Source organism: Dunckerocampus dactyliophorus, chromosome 2 (assembly GCF_027744805.1).
Source record: "Dunckerocampus dactyliophorus isolate RoL2022-P2 chromosome 2, RoL_Ddac_1.1, whole genome shotgun sequence".
Taxonomy (NCBI): Eukaryota; Metazoa; Chordata; class Actinopteri; order Syngnathiformes; family Syngnathidae; genus Dunckerocampus; species Dunckerocampus dactyliophorus.
In genome coordinates, this window is record NC_072820.1 from 8,487,383 (window position 1) to 8,510,618 (window position 23,236).

Consider the following 23,236-nt stretch of genomic DNA (forward strand, 5'->3'; position numbering starts at 1 on the left):
GAAGGAGCAAGAACAGAACACGAGCCGGGTATCTGGTATCTTTATTGTTAGTCTTGAAATTCCCCCTAGCTGCGTTTCTTTTGTTTTTAATGTTGCCAAAAAGTATAAAACTACGTTATAAAAAATGAAAACATGCTCCTCTTGATGCCAGTCAAATTCAACAGCTTTAAAAAAAAAAATAAATAAAAAAATAAAAAAAAAAGCTCAACCTGTCTATGCAAAGGTTTCTGAGGGATCAAATTCCTCTAGTTGATTACTCTGTTGCTGAAAGTGGATATGCGAATGGGCACAATAGGATAAAGCAAGACAATCCCTGATGGAGAAAACTAAGCTGTGTGTAAGGGATGTATTACAGCAGGCTCCTTGCACAAGCTTAATGACCCTGGAAGCACTAAAAATTTGAAAATGATGTGCGTTTTCATTTGAAAAAGTGCATCTAGATTTTAATACACAATGGGAACTTTTGATAGTGTTCAGTTGCGCTTGAATGTGAAAACAGGCTATAACAAGCACCATATAAGCCACTGCCCATATATTTGATGTAGCAACACCACATGGGGTGGACTCATGTGTCATCCTACCCCCAAACAAACTTGGGGGTAGGATAATGCAAATTCTGCGTTTAACATAGTGGATTTCCACATTTCCACATGTCTGACAACTCAGTCCTTTTAAATTACATTCAAATTAGAAGGGATGCTCTGATCAGGGTTTCGGCATATGCCGATCAGACGCTTTTCCACGTAAATTGGCCGATATCGCTCAAAGCATCCCCTAAAATTAGTCTTGTTACATTTACAAGTAGGGCTGTAGGGCTAACATTTTTGCCTTTCTGGAACACATTAATTAGATTTACATTACTTCTTATGGTAAAAATATATTCAGTTACAGTACTTTTCAGTTAAGAGTCGGACCTTCTGGGACTAACTAATGACGCTAGGCAAGGTTCCACTGCAATTAAAAAAAAAAGGCTACACGCCGAGAGCACATCGATAATCCACTGTAGGGTCAAATATTGCGATTGTTCGGTATATCGATATTACGTCAGACTCCTTACAAGCAAAGTGCTTATTCTAAAGAAGACAATACCGTCATGCAGCACTAGAAAAGTTAACATAAGGTTTTAACAGTGTCCCGGTTGGCCTTTTGAATTTATTTTCACATGACCATACAGACGGCCATGTGATTTCAGACTTGAATGAATAATACAGACAGCTTGTGCCTGTCAGCTAAAACCATTCTTGGCCACGTCACCGGAGAGCACTTGGGGAAAAAAACAGATTGTCCAAATAGGATGGGGGTAGAAAAAGTTGTTGTTTTTTTTTTTTTAATTACATATACTACAGCAACATGAGTCCTCATCCAGCCAAGTACTGGCAGCAGTCCCATTAGCTTAGACCAGATTCTTCGGAGGTAGCAAGCCTTGGGCATAGGAAAAACTACTTTTCAGAAACTCCTACCAACATACTGGTACACACAGCAACAGCAGAGAAAGGGAAGATGAGAAGGCTTCTTTAGGATCAGGTAGAGCAGAATTTAAGCACTAATCTATGTCTGCAGATAAGCGGTCCGCATTAATTAAAAAGTTTGATAAGGTCAAAAAGAAATGGGTCAAAAATTATGGTGTGTCAAATGTACATAGAACTGGATGAGTACATCAGCAAGGCCAGCTCAGAAGAGAAGGTAAAGTTTCACGTAGATTTCCATAGGGCGTCCAGTGTGGTTAAAGTCAGCCAAATCACTATCATTACCTGACAACAAACGTAAAGAGTGCACATGTTACACAGGGTGAAGTTTTTGTACTCAAAACCAGGAAGAGGCCTCTCTCCCCATGACATACAGAAGCTTTAAGATCAGATGGATTTTCATATCCCACAGTGAGATGAAAATAGGCCCTATGACTAAGCATCTACTCAGCTCCTGAGTGCATGGCAGCAAGAAGGGTCGATACCAGAGAGGCTTTATGTCAATATACAGTATGATATGGACATAATCCTCCATAGGTTCCATTTTTCGAGGCGCAACAACTGTGGTACTTAAGTCTATGAGTAAGAATGATTATTGAGAAGTGATCCTCTTAATGACACAGCAAAGGTCAGCTGTCCAGAGTAGAAGACAGGCAGGACTGTCAACATGTGCCTCTTTTTTTAACCTTTAACCCTCTTTAAGCCAAACATCTGGAACCACGAGCCTGCAGACAGCAAATGCGTCTCTTAAGACTACGCCACAACTGGGCTCCTATGGCAGGTATACATGCAAAAAACACAGGAAACACATGGAGGGCACGCATGTGCTGTGCTGATTTTTTAGACTGGCCGCAGAGGTTCTTTGTCATGTCAAACAAACTATGTGGGCTACCATTTTTTCCAGGTTGCAAGACAAACATACAGTATGTACTTCATATATCTTTTTGCGTCGTCCGTACAGGCAACGTGTGCCTTTTATATGTTTTGCTGATGTCAGGTTTGGGCAAAATGTCAATTTTTGCGTACGTTGCACTTGCAGACTCCTGTATGTGTCGCGCGCCACACGTGCAACCCACATGCGTAATTAGCGCGGCCAATGCACATACAGATATTTCGTATGTCCTCCATGCGTGTCGAGATTGTACTCCTTCATGGTCACGACAATTACATTCTCCACAATAAAAAAAAAACAACAACAAAAAAACGCAGCCATTTGGGGAATGGCAAAAAATCGTACGTCCAGTTGTGCCCTAGGCTATAGTGATCACTGATACCTGGTTAGTGGCACTTTGGAATTATGTGGACATGTTTGTCAAATTAAGCCAGTTTTTTTTTTTTTTTTTTTTTTTTTTTTTTTTAAATGGTGAAAGTCAACTGAAGTTCAGTGACTTGAGAATTGACTTTTTGTAGGGACCATAAAAACCTACACAAATATTTCTAAATATTGCTAAATTCGATGGATTATGATTGCTAATCATATCAGTGTGACAAAAAGAAAAACAGTATCCCGGAACAACACAAAGACACCATTTTCCAAATAGCGTGGATTATGGTTTTTGGGGCGGTGGGGGTGAATAAAGCCGCTTGGATTCCTTGTTTATGGATGAGCAAGGTACCGTGCCGCATTCCTCTTTGCTGCATTCACTGGCAAGCTACACTGTGTCACGCTGGTAAGACATCACACATTTTTACATAGCTGACACAGCTATCACCATCCTGCCTACACGAGCTATGGTGGAAACACAAGCCAGATCAGGGTTTACCGTTCCAAACCATACACACACATGGCTGTAGCTCAAAATAGACGTACAATATGTTTTAATAAGCACGCGACACATTAGTCAACACCACAGACTCTAGTTGCTTCCAGTGACTGGAGAGCGGTGAACTGTGGTACGTGGTCACTGCTAATATTGACTATGCTTTAGCAGTGTAACAACTACAAGTGATGGTAGAGTCTGGTGACACCACTGTAATCAGTCCACCTATGAATTATCTTGCGGTCATTCATTCCGAACACTAGTGTGCCACATGGCAGCATTTTTACATCACGCTGGGCACAGTCGGGTGGTGTGAAGCAGTTAATGGGGCAAACATTCCTCATTAATCCCATAACTAATCCAAAGTAGTTGTGCTGGCAAATCCCACAGGAAAACTTGAAGGAAACATGAAAACATTAAGGATAGGACGTTACTCTCAACCATACTCTGGATAGGAACATGTTCATATCATATGCTAAAGTAGTTGGCCAAGTGATCGCGGCACCAACGAAAAGCTCAAATGGAAGAAAATATACTTCAACAGCTTCCTCTCATTAATCTAGGTATAATCACATTTGTGAGGTCAGAGAATATGAGAGGAGAGAGGGCCTGCTTATGCATTGAGGGACATCTTTGTTTGAGTACATCCCAAAGATAGTTGTGATGGGATTCAGGTCAGGGTTCTTTGCAAGTTGATCCACACACGCACTCATCCAAACATGCCTTTAGGAACCATGATACTGTATATACACTCGGGGCAAGGTCGTGTTTATACAGCGATTGCCGCTGTCGGACAAGTCTTTTCTACATCGGTGCTGGCATTGCCATGGAGCTAATTAGCTTATTTTGGGAAGCTGAGTCATGGTGTGTACACACAATTACAGCATTATTCTGAAATATTGCTGGATTCCATGCGGGAAAAGGGCACAGGCTAATAAAATGCCTGATCTAGTGTTATGGCTATGATGTCCCAGTTTTGCAGGGTCTCTGAGTGACACTTAAAAGGGATAGTTTGGATTTTTTGACATGAAGCTGTATGACATCCCCATCAGCAGTGTAGTCCAACAGTGGCTTAGCCCGCACTTGGTCCCGTGAGCCCAGTTCTGGTCGGATTTAGGTGATGAGAAACGTAGTTCCAGTTAGTTATTGGGGTTACTTAAGTAAAGAGTTTGGCTCCTGAAAACAATATTTGTTTGAAAGAGTAGCGTAATACATTTGCCGAGCCATTTGTGAGACCTGATTTTTTTTGAGAAGGCCTTTTTTGTCATGCAAGTGTATTATTCTATGCATATTTGTTTTGACAAGCCAAACTCTTTACTTAAGTAACCCCAATAACTAAGTGGAATTACATTTCTCATCACCAAAATTCGACCACAACTGGGCTCACAGGACCAAGTAAGGGGTAAATCATTGTTGATGGACTACACTGCTGATGGGGATGTCATAAAACTTCATGTAAAAATATCCAAACTACCCCTTTAAGGACACTAAGCAAAGGAATGCAACAAAGACAAAGTCTTGAATATTATACTTGCAAATATTGATACAATGGGCCTGAACTACTAAAAGTTTGAGTGTATAAAAACATGCAAACTTGAAAGTGGGCACAAAGTCGATGGACTAGCAGGGCGCACCGAGCATTGCGTCTGTCGAATGAGCAAAACCGCACTCACAATCCATTCTGCGTGTTTGCCTTTGTGAATATGCAGAATATCACAACTCACAAAACACTCGGTGGAGAAAATGCAATCTAATCATTTAGCACCCGCAATGTAATTTATCAAACCGTGGAACTGTCTGTGGTCGGTGTTTCTGCATCTATTATGACAGGCAGGAAGGCAGATACAAACCACACGTGGCTGCGGTCATTTTGCCATTTAGCGCAAAAATGGGGATTTCACCTGGCTATGTACCGACTATTAGATCCTAATTTTTTCACACGCTTTGAACCCTGTGGCTTAAACTATGATGTGGCTAATTTATGGATTAAAAAAAATTAAAAAACACTACAGTTCTCATGATGCTTAAAACGCAGAAACAGAAAGTAGTGCACTTCCACAATAGAAGATAATCACATGTTTTGAAATCTTATGCAGCGAGTGTGTTCTTAAGATTAAACAAGTGTAGAATTACTGCTTGGACCACAGCAGCTGTTGAACTCCGATGGGAAAAAAAAAAGCATCTCGTGTCGCACTGGAGCTAACGAGTGACGCTGGTAACATCGAGTGTAGGTAAAATTGCAAGGTTTATCATGCGTCTGTGGAAATATCCCATGGACAGCTGCGGCTTATAGACAAGTGCGCCTAAATATATTAGGCGCACTTATTTGTTAAAATTTGTCCATAGCCATCTTTTTTTCCTTTTTTTTTTTTTTTTTAGAGCAGAGCTAATGGCGATCCTGACAAACACATCTCATTTGAGACTTTTTCCACCTCAAGTAAACTGGCTAAAACACTCAGATAGACAAATAAGCATGGTTGGTGTGCAACAACAGTACGTTAAATTTATTTAGGTGACACATACTGTAAAGCAAGACAAACGAAACCAAAACAATCGCTGTCGTCAGAAAAGTGCACATACAATAGGAACAACAAGGCTTGAAAAACAATAACTTGTGATATGCAAGACGCTCCTGCCACAAGTTGCACTTCACTTTCCGGAGTTACCTTTAACCTTTTCAAAATACTTCCACACTTCGGATGACTTTTTAGTAGCCATTTTGAGCCATTAAGTCTGTCAATGTTGGCGGTCTTCCTAGCGTTCAAAGCTTGGATTGTGCCACCAAAGCAGTTGTTTTTTATAAATGTGTGGTAAGTATAGGTCTTCTGTTAAACATACACGTCATTTTAAATTCATTATTAGCACAAATTAGGCTACTTATAACAAAGATGTTTTGTATCGAAATTGGCTATTTATAACAAAAACAAAGACGTGGTTTTCTCAAACAAAATGCATTATGGGAACACTTTAAAATGGCGGATTTGGATAATTAAACTCTTATTCATACATGTTTCTATATTTGAGGTTTGAGTGTTAAGTTGCTGTGTGATGAGTTTGTTTGTAAGATGACACTGTGAGTCAGACTGTTATATTGAGTAATGACCTCCTGCAATTTGCAATGGATTGACAAGCTCATTGTGAGTTTTTTCATAGCTCATGATTGGCTCCTGTCAAATAAAGAGCTGACTGGTCCTCACAGACTCATGCGCGCAACAATATGCCACTTTATGATGTGGACACGTGCGGCTTATATAAGAACAAATCAGTTTTTTTCCTCTAAATTTAGTGGGTGCGGCTTACATACCGGAATTTACAGTACATTTTTGACATGAATGTAACCTAATAAAGTATACATTTCATTGTTTAGTAGGTTGTAGTGTGCCCAAAATGTGGCATTACAGAGGAATTATTTTGAGTCTGAACTTGGTACACAAGCCTTCAGGAAGCCAATTTAGGTGGAAAATGAAACAGATTCAGAATCTGTTGTAGGAGAACGACATTTTTAACGAGGTACCGTTTCATATTTTAAAGTGGAAATCTCAAGACGCCATTTCCTACTGGTGGTTTCAAAAGTCAAAAGAAACTGTAAATGTAATCACTTTTAGAAAGAGGGCTGTAAAATATTCCATTGCACAACCTACTTGGGTGCATCTGTTGATTTCTACAGCTTCATCTTTAAAAGATGAACAGGCCAACAAAACCGGCACAAGAAAGTTTGATCAGATTTTTTCCCACAACATCACTGCACTGGAGTATCATTTCAATAATTTAAATAACAAAGACAGTCTCACACGGTTACTGAGAGAAAGGAGGAAATAAATGATGAGTTAGAGGAAATATTTTTCCACCTGACTAGAGTAGTGCGTTATGTCTAAATAGTACGGTACATTCTGTTCTCCTCAGAAAACAACATTTATCAATAATAACATTTATCACTGGGATATCACATCCTGTTTATTATTATGCTGAACACACACACACACACAGTCTAGTCGAAGGATTTATCTCCCACTTAGACTTATCTTGACCACATACACACATTGCTTAGTTGAAGTTGTGAGAAGCAGTCGTTGCTAACTTTGCTCAAGGAGGCCGACACAAAACACCTAATGGGGAGAGGAGTAGAAGTTAGAATAGAAAGAGAAATATGTAAATCAGGAGGAAATACTAGCGGCTTCTTGGGCTTTCAGTTCGCAACAGCTGATTTCCTCAAGTACACTGGCCTTATAATTGTTTTGTATTCACTCCAATAGAAGATAACAGTCCATGGTTAAACTTAATTTTTGGTCTCGGCATTATTTCAGCAGCTGATAGAACAAGAGAATTTGTTAAAGAGACGGTCTGAATGGAAGAAAACAGACTGGAAAGGGCAGACGGCTCACAAGCAAACAGCACAAATCAGGGACACAGAAAGACACATAATACAATTAAAACAGAAGAACATGGACACAGGTTTCCAAAAAGATAACAGGCTCTGACTGATATGACGTGGTGATGAATAAATGGTGGCAACAGTCAGATTACAGGTGTGACTTACGTGACTTCTGGCCCCATACGTGTAGATGTAGCTTCCCAGAGGAGTAGTAAATAAAGCCTAGGACCAGCATGGGGCACAGGACGAACAGCAGCTTGTGTGTGTGCTTCATGGTCTTCACTCATTCACATGGCACCATCCAGGTCATCACCTGCACGACAGAGGAGCAGAGAGAGAGGAATTCAATTTCCACATACAATATTCGATATTCTGTTTAATTTCCACTAGTCTGTAGTGTTGCAACCAAGAAAAGCTGATTCTTCTACAAAAGCGACCAGGCTACTGTTTTGATTCAGTTTCCACATTGAACTATTTGTACCACTGCAGAGATGCCCACTTCCGACAATCAAAATGCAGCCGATTACACAACATGCGTGTTACTATGAATGCTACAGCTATGAAAGTCCACCTTTGAGAGTCTCTTAACTTTGTTAAAAGCAATCAATGAATACATTATCAATTAACATAACCATTCTGACAGCCAAAAACATTACATTTTGCTTGTGCTCACCAGTCGTGCATGCGATCATTACAGTCATGGCCTAAGGTTTTGAAAATGACACAAGTATTGGTTTTCACAATGTTTGCTTCTTCAGCGTTTTCTGATACATTTGCCCGATGTTACTATGATATACCAAAGTATAACTGCAAGCATTTCGTATGTTTCCAAGGCTTTTATTGACAGTTACATTAAAAGAAAAACTGCACTTTTTGGGAATTTTGCACATCATCCACAATCCATGAGCACACGTTTCCCTTTTCTATGCGTTCTAAAAAGAGAAGAACAGTTAGCACAAAGGAGCTAATAATGCACATCATGGGACACACCTATTTCGACTATAAAGCCCTGTAAAAAAACAACAACAACAACATTGTTTTATATACATGTTACTGCATGTGACCTTGTTCTACACCCAGCAGTATGAGACACTAAACCAACAATAAATACAAAATTACAAACAAAAATAAATACAACACCAACATTACAAACAGTTATTCAGCAGAACAGTGGCTGCCGGAACCAAAGAATTCCTCATCCTATTGGTCCTACATTTAGGAACACCGTGTCTGCGACCCGATGGAGGCAACCTGAACTCATCTTGCAGGGGACGACTGGTATCAACAAGGAGTGATTGAGCCTTTTTCAGAGTCCGCCTCTGATACAACACAGTTAAGCCATTAAGTGTGGTGCCAGCAATTCTGCTGCGCACTTTAGTGATGCCCTGCAACCTGTCCCTGTTTTTGAGGGTGAGCAGCCCTACCAGCTGATAAAAGAAAAAGTCAGCACTGATTCAATAAAATAAGAATAAAACATTTTCTTAAGTGTTATCCACTTCAAAACTGTCAAGATTACGATAAAAATAGATCCTCCGATTAGCTTTTTTTTTGTTTTTTGTTTTTTTTTACATACAGCATCCACCTGAGACTCGAAGCCTGTGATCCAGCACCATTCCCAGATATTTGTACTGCTAAACCACCTCAACACCCTGCTTATCAATAACAGGTGAGAAGACTGTAGGATTCACCAGGATAAAGATTATATTTGACTGTTTCAGACTGTTCTTGGATGACTGGGTGAAGTTGCTTTCGGAGGCTGTCTTGGTACCATTCTTTATTCATGGCTGTGTTCTTCGGCAAACTTGTGAGTGAGCCCACTCCCTTGGCTGAGAAGCAACCCCGCACCTAAATCATTTCAGGATGCTTTACTGTTGCATGACAAAAACTGACCGTAGCGCTCACCTTTTCTTCTCCGGACAAGATTTTTTCTGGATGCCCCAAACAATCGGAAAGACGATTCATCACAAAAAATGACTGGACCCCGTCTTCAGGAGTCCAATACCTGTATCTTTTGCAAAATACCATTCTGTCCCTGATGTTTTTTCTGAAGAGAAGCGGCTTCTATGCGCCCTTCTTGATGACAGGCCATTTTCCAAAAGTCTTTGCCTCACTGTGCGTGCAGATGCACTCACACCTGCCTGCTACCGTTCCTGAGCAAACGCTGTACTGGTGGTGCCTTGAACCCGCAGCTAAACCAACTCTCGGAGACAGTCCAGTCACTTGCTTGACTTTCTTGGGCACCGTGAAGCCTTCTTCACAACAAGTGATCCTTCTTGATGATCTGATAAATGGTTGATTGAGGCGCAATGTTACTAGCAGCAACATCCTTGCCTGTAAAGCCCTTTTTGTGCAAAACAATGATGACTGCACGTGTTTCCTCGCAGGTAACCATGTTTCACAGAAGAAGAACAACAATACCAAGCACCACCCTCCTCTTTTAAAGCTTCCAGCCTGTTAATCTAACTCAATCAGCATGACAGAGTCATCTCCAGCCTGTGTCCTTGTCAACATTCTCACCTATGTTAACCAGAGAGTCACTAACATGATGCCAGTTGGTCCTTTTGTGGCAGGGCTGAAATGCAGTAGAATTTTTTTGGGCGGGGGCCCTATAAGCTTGCCGCTTATAGGGCTCCAAAGGGTACGTGATAGCGCAATGCACTGTGGACCGGAGGCGCCGTTTTTGTTGGTGCTTTGAGAGAGATACACAATGCAACTAACGTCTGCTTCTACAGGAAATGAGCAGCGTATGAGCAGTTTATAGAGGTATGGTTATCAAGCACGGTTTTAGGAAACCACACCCTCACTTCTGCGAAAAGTGTGAAAGTTACATGAAAAAAAAAGGGGCGGACTAATTTATGGTTCTCTCAAGATACAGTTTTCAAGTTTAAAATAATTTTCACTAGACTGACACGGTTATTAAATGGGGAAATGTAACTTAGTCTGGATGTCATGTGATAGCAAACACTGCTCTCTCCAGCAGAGTGGTCCACTCTCTATTTTGAACACAAGATCTCAAATTGTCGACAGTCGTATGGACTGTAGCCCAGCACCATAAAACTGCTCTCAACCGCATTTCCTTTTCATCTTAATATCAGGCTATCCATAAATTGTGATAAAAACTATGATCATGTTTTATCCTTGAGGATATGCATGTATAATCTAGAGCAGACATAGCAAGTGGCGACCCGCGAGACGGATATGCCCCTTACGTTTTCAAGTTTGGGTCTGGAATGGCCTTATTTTTGGTGGCTGTTTTACCGACCTTTTTTAGGAATTCCGATCAACTTTGCTATTGTGTCGTCAAGATAGTACCGTCTTGGCATACTGTCAGCAATGTTGACCTCCTCGGAGCCGCCCCTACTCTTGTTACAGACGATCTGGTAGCCATAGCTATCTCTTTGAATAGCGCCATTCTGATCTAGTGGTGTTATCTTGGCTTTTGACTCTGTGTCAAAAGCCGTTTGTGCTCCATTTCAGCTCCACAAATCTTGTCACTGCCGGCGTGAGACACCTAAGGTATTGGTTAGGCTAAGCCGGGAGTGCTGTCACTTTTTCAGTTTGTGAGCTACTTTTAAAATGACCAAGTCCCAAGAGCAACCTTCTACTATAAATATAGAAAACATATACAGTCATGGAAAAAATGATTACACCACTATTACTTCATCAGTTTATTGATCCATTTTGATGCCTGGTACAACTAGAGGTGCATTTGTTAGAACAAATATAAAGATGATAACAAATATAGCTCATATGAGTTTAATTTAAGAGCTGATATCTAACAACTTCCATGGTTTTCTTGATAATAACCAAAATGACTTAAGTTCTTACATAAATAGCTATAACATTGCACTGTCAAAAAATTGAACTCTTATGAGCTATTTTTGTTGTCATTCTTATATTTGCCCAAACAAAAAAAGGTACCTTTAGTTGTATCAGGCATTCAAATGAACAAAAAACTGAAGAAAGGGTGGTCTAATCATTTTGCCCATGACTGTATATTTACTATATTTATAAATATACCATCGAACAATCCCTTTTTTTCTACATAACTAGCCGCTACAAGTGAACGGATAACTTTTGTTATAGCTATAGGCATCTTACTGCTGAGTCAGTTTATCCGTTATCGGAATAATAAATATGAAAGTTGTATCTCCGTGTGTTGTTTGAGACGTGTGTTCACCATTGCCGTGGGGGTGCAAGAGTCAACCGTAGGGGAGCTTGAGGTCAGCTGACTGACGTTATGGGACATCTACAAAATGACGTTTATGCGATCGACCTAGCTCACGTTCGACATAATGGGCACCCCTGGGCTATGCTATCATATACTGAAGTTAGTGTTGATTCACATTTCAGTTATGTTGCTATAAAAACTGTGTAATTGTTTTTGCACTATTGCCGTGTGTACTCTGGTTAAATTATTCTGCAAAATATAAAATATGATTTTTTGGGGGGGGGTGAGGGTTGTTTTTGTTTTTTGGGGTTTCTGTGTGTTTTTGGCATTTGCAGCAAGTTTCTTTTTCATTTGTTTTTTTATCCTTAAAATGAATGTGATTGCAGTATTTTTATCAGTTAATAGTCCAAATTTGATGTAATTTCCTCCCTTAGCTGGGCAGCAGTAGTTCACGGACTTTTGAGAATGTCTCAAAACTATTTTATACTGTTATTTTGGTCAGGACTTCCAAAAAGGAGTTTCAAGTCAAGTTTTCCTTGTTTCCAGGCTAACTGATTCAAAATCTTCTGAGAAGCCTCATTATATACCCAAATAATGTAATACGTGTGCTACAAATTACTAAAATACGAACGAGAAAAAAAATTACATGCAAAAAGTCACCAGTCATCTTTAGTACAACTGGCCAACAGCCAATCTAAATGTGACCTACCTCCCCTCGTATACCTCTCATTATTACGCACGCAAAAGTTACAAAACTGCTCAAAAGTCAGTGTGAGCTTAAATTTAAGATCAGACGCATATTGGAATACAGTTCAAACAAACGCCAGAAGCTGGAAAACGCCACAGCTGCTAGCTAAACAAACATAACGGAACTTTGCGGTCCATTTTCTACTATTCACCTCAGCATCGCCACATAAGACAGCCACTGGAATGACTACATTTGTTGGATTTTTATTGTAGAGCTCAATTATTAATAGGTAGGGAAATGTCAAATGTTGGTGCTGCTGTGTGCTTTTGCTGCAAATGTCAGCGAGCGGCGAATGTTAAATGTTAGCTTAGCTAAGCTAACCAGGCTATGCTGGCACGGTGGGATGTCGTCGGCAGGCCTGCACTAGTGGGCTAAATGTGACCGCACTCTGGCTTATTGACGCAACTTTGCACGCAATGGACGACCACATGCACAAAAAAGACACGTATTACAAATACTGCTGTGTAAGAACAATGACAGCTGGACAAGGGGAGCACAGATAACATTCACACTTGCGTTGTATTATAATCAGGGAGCCCCGATTTACCCTAAACCCCATTACCGCCGTGAGACAGGACAGGGAATAACCGCGTCTCATTGTTGAAGTGGTGAGTTTAAAAGCATGAAATAAAATTACCTTTTCTTCTCCGAGCCTCCTGCTCCCAAACAACCCCGATCCTAATTGATATAACGGATTGGGTGATACAAGAACCGTGTTCTCGATCGCCTCCAGGCCATGACGGTGAAACCCGGGGAAGTAACCTGAGGGCTCCGGACGCAGCAGACGATTGCGTGGAATCTCCTTCCCGAATATGCATGAAGAAAGCAAGCAAGAATGGCAAAGAAGCACGTCCACCCGCGGCGAGACTGTCAGCATTGGTCACATGAGGTATCTCAGTAAATTAGGAGCGTACCCCCCTCCTCTTTCCAACCCGCTCTCTTCTTCTCCTCCTCCTCCTTCTCCTCCTCCTCCTTCCTCCTCTGACTACTCTTCATCTGAGGAGAGGGGGGAATCCATATGCTGCGACTATCATCATCGTAGCGATGGGGATGAGAGATGATAAAGAGATTGTATTTTGGAGACACGGTAACGTCGCACTGTGTGAACCACAAAACTTGAAACATTATCAAGACAAATCCTGTTTTTCACGGACTCCGTGGAGACCCCCGCCCCCACAGTAGTGGTATGTGCCGCTAAAGCAGTATTTTGGACTGGAACATACAGGTGAGATGCCCGGTTGAGATGGGCGCATTGATCCAAATATACCTATCATCAGTACAAGGGTAGTATCGCTATCGGATCGCTACTAGCCGGATGAGATTGATATTTTTTAGTTCTCTTCTACGTGTATGTTCACAAATAGATGTGTTTTTGTATAGTGTTGTTCAAATATATTGTATATGTTGTTTACAGGCTCAGGAAGTAAGTCCTTGGACACAGGAGGGATTTGGTGGAGCGCGAGTTTACTCATTTTGCACTATTGACTTTGTTTTGCTCGAACAATTGCATGTGATAACAAATATATTTTGTTGATATTGTTCAGCAGATTTGCCCAAAGAGGTTAATCGACTCCATCCCAGTACATTTTGAGTTTATTTCTAGCTGTCAAGAGATTTTAAAAAATGGAGAGATTCATTAATTAGGTGTGATCTGTAATGAACTGATCTAATTCATCTCTTTTTCAATCAATGTCCACATCAGGGTGTGACTGAGCACTGTTTTGCACTCACCAACAACTCCAGCACAAGGAGCCCAACGCATAAAAACAGATTTTAGAAAAAGGCAACCGGAATACAGAAACAGAATAGTTAGAGATTAAATATTAGATTAACTAAATTTTTAAGAAAAACACACAAATTATAACTGTAATTAATTAATCACAATTCATCTTTTAATTTGACACCCTTATTTACAGTGGAACCTTGGTTAGCGTCATTATTTGTTAATGTATTTTTCCCATACAAAATAATGTAAATCCAATTCATCTTTTCCAGAAAGCCAAATATGTTAACACAAAACGTTTTTGTAATTTTACAATTAATAGTTTTACATGCAGTAAACATTTCCAAATACATTTACATGATGAATGAAAAGGATAAATGAACATCTAAAGTTACTTTTACCTTCACTGAAGACGTCATTTTTGATGTGACTGTTCCCAAATACACGATGTGGCAGCAAGACACCACACGGACACCACCTTCCTGTTTTGCCATGAGTCGTTTCCTGAATTCAATAGTGTTTCTCGCCTCAATAACCCATCAAGTGCCAACATTTTGATTGGATAAAGAAGGTGAAAAGACGAAGACGGTGTCCATGTTGTGTCTCGCTGCCACATCGTGTCTTTGGGAACGCTCGCATCAAGAATCACGTCTTCAGTGAAGGTAAAAGTAACCTTAAATGTTCATTTATTCATTGAATCCATCATGTATATGCATTTCAAATTGTTCTATGCATGTAAAACTATAAAAATGTGTTTTGTGTTAACATTTTTAGAGTCAGCCGCTGATGACATCATAGACGGGCTACACTGCTGACTTCCGGTTCCGGTTGCCATTTTGTAACTTAGCACAACTGAAAGTGATGCTAACTGAGTTTTGACTACCATATTTTCACGACCATAAAACGCACCATATTAAAAGGCGCAGTCTCAGCTGCAGGTGCTATTTTTGTGTTTAACACATACACAAGGCGCACCCTGCTATTAGGCACAGGTATGCACGCTAGCACCAACCGACTTAACAAGCCCACTTGAAATCAGGATGGTCATCACTCAACACAACAGTCTAAGTCATGGTGCACAACTAAAAACATCACACAGCAACGCAAACACAGACAAGACATTACCTCTATTTTTGCAGAATAACTAACAACTATGTAGCTCAAACATGTAACTTTAAGAGCATTTGCACCAAAACACTACCACAAAGAACGCTGGGGAACAGGAAGTGATCCCCAGCGACGCACCAAAACACTACCGCAAAGCACGCTGGGGAACTGGAAGTGCTCCCCAGCGACGCACCAAAACACTACCGCAAAGCACGCTGGGGAACAGGAAGTGCTCCCCAGCGACGCGACAATACGCTAGCATGCTTGCTATTGTATGTTTTTAAAAAGCCAGCGAGAGCAAAACTGAGTTGGGTTGTACTTTATTGGAGTATTTAACAATGTACTCACGTTATTTTTGATAAATCCTCATCCAAAAATCCATCAAAGTCCTCATCTTTTATATCCCAAATGAAGAGCGGGGCAAGTTCTCCATCAAACACGCCAGGTTCCCTGTCGCCGTTGTCAGTCAGTCTCGTTGCCGTGCGGCGCCTCAGAAATGATGCTGGCTTTTGTGAAAGCTCGAACTGTGCATCAGACACGTTAGCCCAAGCATCCACAATCCATTAGTGAAGCTGTGTTCGCTAGCTGCCATCTATCGCTCCCACGGCGCTCGCAACGTAACTTTAAACGCCGTTTTTACACCGATGTCCAGCGGTTGGAGTTCCCTCGTCAAGCCTCCCGGAATGATGTTAAACTCCAAGTTAATTTGCTTAATTTGTGGTGACGCGTGTGGAAAAAACCCCATAAAAGTCACACGGCAACAATTACAGATTTTGGAACTCGGTACACACATACGGCGCTCCGCATCATAAGGACAATTTTTGGACAAAATTTAAGACTTTTAAGTGCGCCTTATGGTCGTGAAAATACTGTATATTTTACACCTCAGCTATTGGCAAACTGAAATTTGAACCTGGATAACATCAAGTTCTTTACAACGGGTTAAGAGTGTTTTTGTGTTGCTGGATTCAAGAATGGTGTGACGCCACAAAAGTCAAACTAATTCCTTGCTGAGTCTTTGCATTCATTTGCTGTTTCCGTACACTGTGTGTATGGCGGTATGTGGTGCTCAATTCTCAATGTATGTGTATGTGTATTTAAGTATTCGACATGCACAGGAAGTCAAGAAGGAGGTAAGGTAATTTGGGTTTTGGCTGCGTGCTGTATTAGGTCACTGTGGTATCATGTAGACATCAAAAGGCTGTGTCAGCTGCTTATTTAAACATTAGCACAGCAGTGGGTGGTGTATAGTGAGAATGAGGACATGAGGCTACGGCAGGGGTCGGGAACCTTTTTTGCTAAGAGAGCCAAGAAAGACACATTTTTAAAAATGTATTTCCGTGAGAGCCATATACAACTAAATGTGTGTTATTAAGCATGACCAACAATTTTAGAGCATAATACTGTAAGTCTCTGAATTATTATTTTTAATAACGTTGTTATATTGAAGCTAACCAATAATAAATACTGTAAAATACTTCTTACCATTAATGTGACTTCTGTGCTTGCGGTAGAAAATGGATGCATGGATTAAAGTGCATAAAGAAGTTTTATATTTTGAATGTTATTTTTAACCCTGTGATTTCTGTCAAATAAAATTACAACAAAAACATTTTATTGTGTTAAAGCCAGAGAGCCAGATGCAACCACCAGAAGAGCCACATCTGGCTCCCGAGCCATAGGTTCCCTACCCCTGGGCTACGGTATGAGATTCATCTGCAACTTCTGCAAGCTGTTGTTGTAGTCACCGGTTGCGTGACGGACTTACAGACAAGATGCGGTGGGTGACTCCGGGTGCTGCAGGGTGTGGTGGTTTGGCTTGGCAGGCAAATAAAATCCATCTTTAGGGAGGGGCAGGGTTTCAGGTGTTGAATGATGCACTCCAATGGTCTTAACGTACAAATTCCAGAACAAACTCTGAAATCTGAGATGATTGAGAAACCATGAAAGGGGCCCTCTCCTACATTTCCAACTTTTCAGACTTATGTACAGAATACTGTATTTTACCGTATTAATACCATAAGGCGCACTGTATTAACAGGCGCCGTCTCAGTTACAAGTGGTATTTCTGGATTTAACACACCCACAATGCGCACCCTATTATTGGGCGTACGTATGCACGCTGAAACATACCATGTGTGGTGCCAGGAAGAAGGAGTCGTAGGCGGAGTTATTGGAACAGCAACTGGCAACATTTATTTCCCTGCTCCTCTCGAGCTTACAACCTGACAGAGCGAAATGCACATGTCTCTCTACTGCAAAGACAAGGGTCCCTCAACCATAAGGGCCCAGGCGAAACTGCAACTGACATAAAGTTCCTAAGGGTGAATTATGTCCAACATGCGCCACACAAGCCCCCCCAGAATTCACCCATACGCAAAATCAGCATAGGTAGGAGGCACTACCACCCGACCCCGACGCGTACGCCGTGGGGAGGCGGCAGGTGCGGAAGGTCGGGGGGAAGAGACTCGCGGCGGCCCCAAGGCGGAGGGGGAAGGAACCGACGAATCCGCTAACTCCACCCGACGCCGACCAGGGGGACGACCCCGGCGGGAAGGTACTGCAACCTCCGACGGCAGAAAAGGGTCCAAACACGCAGGTTTAACTCTGTCCAGTGAGACAGTTTCCCTCCGGCCCCCAATGTCCAACACTAAACATTTGTCCCTGTGCTCCAGAATCCTATACGGGCCGTCGTAAGGTGGCCGCAAGGGCCCGCGATGCGCATCGTGCCGGAGAAAAACGAATTTCGCCGAACGCAAGGAAGCCGGAACGCACACATCGGGCACGCAGTGCCGCGAGGTCGGGACCGGGGCAAACCTGCCGGCAAACTCCAACAGGTCAGCCCTTTGACTCGCGGCCGACCATGGAACGGTCGCTTCAGACACAAAATCTGCGGGGACACGCAACACCTGGCCGTAAACCAACTCTGCGGAAGACGCCCGCAGATCTTCCTTGGGTGCACACCTGAGACCTAGCAGCACCCATGGAAGCCGATCTACCCAGTCCCCGTCACATAAAGACGCACGAAGTGAAGCTTTCATGGAACGGTGAAAACGTTCGCACAGCCCATTCGCCTGCGGGTGATAAGCAGTGGTGCGGTGCAGTTTAACTCCCAAGCTGCCGGCAACAGCGCCCCAAAGCTCGGACGTAAACTGCACGCCTCTGTCTGACGAAAGGTCAGAAGGTGTTCCAAAACGTGCCACCCACGTACCAATAAACGCCCGCGCTACGTCCGCCGTGGACGTGGACGACAGTGGAACGGCCTCGGGCCAACGTGTGGTCCTATCAACCATAGTGAGCAGATGCGTGAACCCCTGTGACTCGGGCAGCGGCCCAACCAAGTCAATATTGACGTGGTCGAAACGGCGCTCAGGTACCTGAAAGGTTTCGAGGGGCATCTTGATGTGGCACTGCACCTTGGCTCGTTGGCAAGCAACGCAGGAATCGGACCACGCCAGCACGTCCTTCTTGAGACCACGCCACACGAACTTTTGGGACACCAGTCTTGCGGACGGTTTACGACCCGGGTGGGAAAGACAATGTACCGCATCGAACACCTTGCGCCGCCAGCGTGCAGGGACTAAAGGGCGAGCAACACCGGAAGAAACGTCGCACCATAAAACGGCACCCGAGTCGCCAACTGGAACGCGCTGCACGTGAAGGCCAGAGGTTGCAGAACGGAGAGCCCGCACGCTGTCATCATGCTCTTGATCCCGTGCCATGGCGGCATAGTCCAAACCAAGCTGGACCGTGCTGGCGATCGCCCTGGACAGACAGTCAGCCACTACGTTGGCCTTCCCCGAGACGTGTCTGATGTCGGTGGTAAACTCCGAAATATACGAAAGTTGTCGCTGTTGCCGCGCAGACCACGGTTCCGCCGTGCGCGACATCGAGAACGAGAGGGGTTTGTGATCCGTGTACGCGGTGAAGTCACGGCCCTCCAAAAGAAAACGGAAATGACGCACCGCTAACCAAAGGGCCAATAACTCTCTATCGAAAGCGCTATACTTGCGCTCACGAGGCGCCAATTGGCGACTAAAAAAGGCAAGTGGCTGCCAGGCGCCGTCAACCCACTGCTCAAGGACCGCCCCCACTGCGTAATCAGACGCGTCGGCGTCGGGCCGAGGATGTGCCAGCAACGCCGCCTGTCCGAGTGCAGCTTTGGTAGCCTCGAACGCCGCCAACCTGTCCGCCGACCATTCAATGACCTGGCTGGGAGACGTACCTCTGAGCGCTTCGTACAGTGGGCGCATGACGTGCGCCGCGTGACGTATGAAACGGTGGTAGTAAGCCACCATCCCCAAAAATTCCCTGAGTCCCCGCGCCAACCGTGGACGTGCGAAACCGGTGACGGCCTCTACTTTGGAGGGGAGTGGAACCACGCCGTCTTTGTCCACGAGATGGCCGAGGAACTGTACAGACTCGACCCCAAAAACGCACTTCGCGGGGTTCACGATAAGACCGTGGGCGTTCAGTCTCTCAAACAAGTCCCTCAGATGCTGTAAGTGTTCCTGAACGCCCTCGCTGGCAACAAGAATGTCGTCCAGGTAGACGAACACGGACGGCATGTCCCGTAGAACTGAGTCCATTAACCGCTGGAAAGACTGCGCAGCGTTTTTCAACCCGAACGGCATCCTCAAAAACTCGAAAAGTCCGAACGGCGTAATGACGGCCGTTTTGGGAACATCGGTGGGGTGAACAGGCACTTGATGATAGCCGCGCACCAGGTCGATCTTGGAGAACACGACGCAACCGGCGAGGTGCGCCGAAAAGTCCTGCACGTGAGGCACAGGGTATCGGTCGGGCGTGGTGACGTCGTTAAGACGACGATAATCCCCGCACGGCCTCCACCCTCCGTCGTGCTTGGGCACAATGTGTAGCGGAGACGACCAGGGGCTGCTGGAGCGTCTAACAATCCCCAGCCGCTCCATGTTCTCGAACTCGGCCCGAGCCACAGACAGTTTAGCCGGATCGAGGCGACGCGCGCGGGCATGCACTGGTGCGCCAGAAGTGACAATGCGGTGAACGACACCGTGTTTAGCGGAGACGGCGGAGAAGGTAGGGCGGGTGAGGTCTGGGTACTCACGTAACAACCGGCAAAACACATTGTCCTCCGCGAGCGAGTTGGAAAGGCAAATAAGTCCGGCCGCACCCCTGACCCCGGGAATGGAAAGGAATGTCCGAGCGTCCACCAAGCGTCCATTAACAACGTCCACCAGCAGGTTGTGCGCACAAAGGAAGTCCGCCCCAAGGAGGGGAAAGGCGACGTCCGCGACGACAAACTCCCACACGAACCGTTGACTGCCAAAACGCAAATCCAAAGTCTTTAATCCATACGTCCGTATAGGCGTATCATCCGCTGAACGGAGTGCTGGACCGGGTGAAGCATCAGCCTGCTCCCCAGGCGCTGCCGGTATCACGCTCCTCTGCGCGCCGGTGTCGCACAGAAACTTGCGACCGGAGAGAGAATCCACCACAAAAAGCAGCTGGTTGGGAGTGCCCGCCACCCCGGCCACTACAGGGGGCGGGCACCGGCGTTTCCCGCCGCTGAGTAAGTGCATGGCGGCCGGCATGCCCTCGCCTTGGCCCCGAAGCGGGCGTGGTAAAAACACCAGCCTTCTCGATGGTCGCGCTCCCGTCGACTCCCCCGCTGGTCGGCTGATGCGCGCATCTCGCGCGCAGGGGCCAGGTACTCGGAAGGTGCTTGCACCGGCGCCACTTGCTCGTGCGCCGTATGAGGGGTCGCAGTAAAATAGGCTTCTGCCTCCTCTGCGAGAGCGCGCGGGTCCGAGACGTCGGAGTTGCCGAGGGCGGTGCGCACTTGCACGGGGAGTTGTCGCAGGAACAGCTCTCTGAAGAGCGAACCCGGCTCCTCGTCGCCCAAGAGGTTCAGCATATGGTCCATTAGTTGAGTCGGTGAGCGTCCGCCAAGGCCGCTAATGTCCAGTAGCCGACGGGCCCGCTCACGCCGGGACAGGCTGTGCACTCTGAGTAGGTGTCCCTTCAGCGCGCCGAATTTATCCCGGGCCGGCGGCGAGGTGATGAAGCGGACCACCTGGGACGCGGTCCTGCTGTTTAGCGCCGTAACGACATGCCAGAACTTCTTCTCGTCGTCTTCAATGCCGCGAAGACCGAACTGCGCCTCGGCCTGCGCGAACCACGCTTCAGGTGCCGACTCCCAGTACTCTGGCAACTTAAGTGTGGCGTTGTCCGCCATTGTGTTCGCCGTGGTCCCGGAGACTACAGGTCCACTGTCGGGGTCACCAATGTGGTGCCAGGAAGAAGGAGTCGTAGGCGGAGTTATTGGAACAGCAACTGGCAACATTTATTTCCCTGCTCCTCTCGAGCTTACAACCTGACAGAGCGAAATGCACATGTCTCTCTACTGCAAAGACAAGGGTCCCTCAACCATAAGGGCCCAGGCGAAACTGCAACTGACATAAAGTTCCTAAGGGTGAATTATGTCCAACATGCGCCACACATGTCGCTTTAAGTATTTAACAATGCACCCACGTTATTTTTGATCAATCCAGAAATCCATTAAAGTCCTCATTTTTGTATCCCAAATGAACAGCGGGGCAAGTTCTCCATCAAACACGCCAGGTTCCCTCTCGTCATTGTCAGAGTCAGTCTCGTTGCCGTGCGGCGCGTCAGAAATTATGCTGGCTTTTGAGAAAGCTCGCAAAACAGTGCATCAGACACGTTAGCCAAAGGATCCATTCACAAAATTGTGGCGTAACTCGCACGACGCTGCCTCACAGCCTTTGTGAAGCTGTCTTCGCTAGCTGACATCCATCGTTCCCACGCCGCTCGCAACTTGATTTTAAACGCCGTGTTGACACCGATGTCCAGCGGTTGGAGTTCCTTCGTCAAGCCTCCCGGAATTATGTCAAGCTCCAAGTTCATTTGCTGCACTTCGGCAACCTCGGCAGGATGGTTATTTGGACAAAACATTCCCGCATGAAACATCACTGTGCCCGCACTCACAGCGGCTGTGAAATGGGCGCGCGTTGAGTCAGATACACAGGGATCGTGACGCGTGGGAAAAAAACATCCGGTCTCTTGCACCTTTGATTGGTCTGGAAACGTTTCTTCAGGCAGCGTCTTCCTCTTAAAAATCACCAAAGGTAGCAGTTTCTGTCCATTACCATGGCAACCAAGCACAACAGTAAAAGCCGACTCCTCGTGCCCCGTCGTGTGTATCGCTACCGTGCTTGGTTCCCTTCTCTACAGTGTGGTTCACCGGGATGTCGAAAGTGAGCGGCACGTGATGTAGTCGGGCTGGATGTGTTTGTCTGCAATGTTTTTTACTGCTGCAGGAGAGGAAGATGGCCAGCTTTCCTTGTAATCCGCTGGATGTTGCTGTTCCTTGCCCGGATGGATAGATGGCGCCGTTTCATAAAATATACTTATATAACTACTAATGCGTGCCTTTACCGTCCTCAGTCAAGTCCACCTTTCCTCTATATAAGCAGCGTGTCGGCAGGAGACGCTCCCAGTCAGTCGAGCGGAGCGCTCATAAAAGTCACACAGCAACACTTACACATTTTGGAACTGGTACACACATAAGGCGGACGTTAAGGCGCCCCGCCCATTTTGGACAAAATTTAAGACTTAAGTGCGCCAAATGGAAATACGGTATGTTTAAAATGGTGTACAGTCGTCCCTCGCAACTTCGCAGTTTGAATTTTGCAGCTTCACTTTATCATGGTTTTTCAAAAATATTTATACGCCTCCTTTGTCCCTGGAGTCGGGCTTGGGGTGGCCCGGGCGCCGCTCTCTGGGGGTGGAGGGCTGGCGCTCCCGCCGTGGGTGGCCTCCTTTCCGGTTGCGGGGGCGTCTCTGGGCTTCCTGTTGTGTGGCCCCCGGTGCCCGTCTGCCCTTGTGGG

General features: G+C 44.8%; 2 protein-coding genes across 6 annotated transcripts in view; both read right to left on the bottom strand.

Moving 5' to 3' along the window:
• The window catches only part of st3gal3b (ST3 beta-galactoside alpha-2,3-sialyltransferase 3b), a 61,220-nt gene extending 47,753 nt beyond the window's left edge, over positions 1 to 13,467 (bottom strand). For 2 of the 5 annotated variants that reach the window (XM_054754588.1, XM_054754577.1), the window contains exons 1-2: positions 13,155 to 13,466; positions 7,764 to 7,911 (exon numbers count right to left, since the gene is read on the bottom strand). In XM_054754588.1, coding sequence (XP_054610563.1) covers positions 7,764 to 7,872 — 109 coding nt within the window. In that variant the 5' untranslated portion in view covers positions 7,873 to 7,911; positions 13,155 to 13,466. Of the gene's footprint in view, positions 1 to 7,763; positions 7,912 to 9,500; positions 10,187 to 13,154 lie in introns of those variants that run through there. The other 3 variants (XM_054754567.1, XM_054754558.1, XM_054754597.1) reach the window with 3 other exon arrangements.
• LOC129177322 (uncharacterized) lies at positions 7,886 to 21,564 on the bottom strand. The gene is made up of 5 exons (XM_054768301.1): positions 20,964 to 21,564; positions 17,773 to 20,862; positions 17,481 to 17,572; positions 13,432 to 13,615; positions 7,886 to 7,911 (listed from the first exon to the last, which is right to left on the bottom strand). The coding sequence occupies exons 1-5, from the start codon at positions 21,562 to 21,564 to the stop codon at positions 7,886 to 7,888; spliced, it is 3,993 nt and encodes a 1,330-aa protein (XP_054624276.1).
• Between the last annotated feature and the right edge of the window lie 1,672 nt (positions 21,565 to 23,236).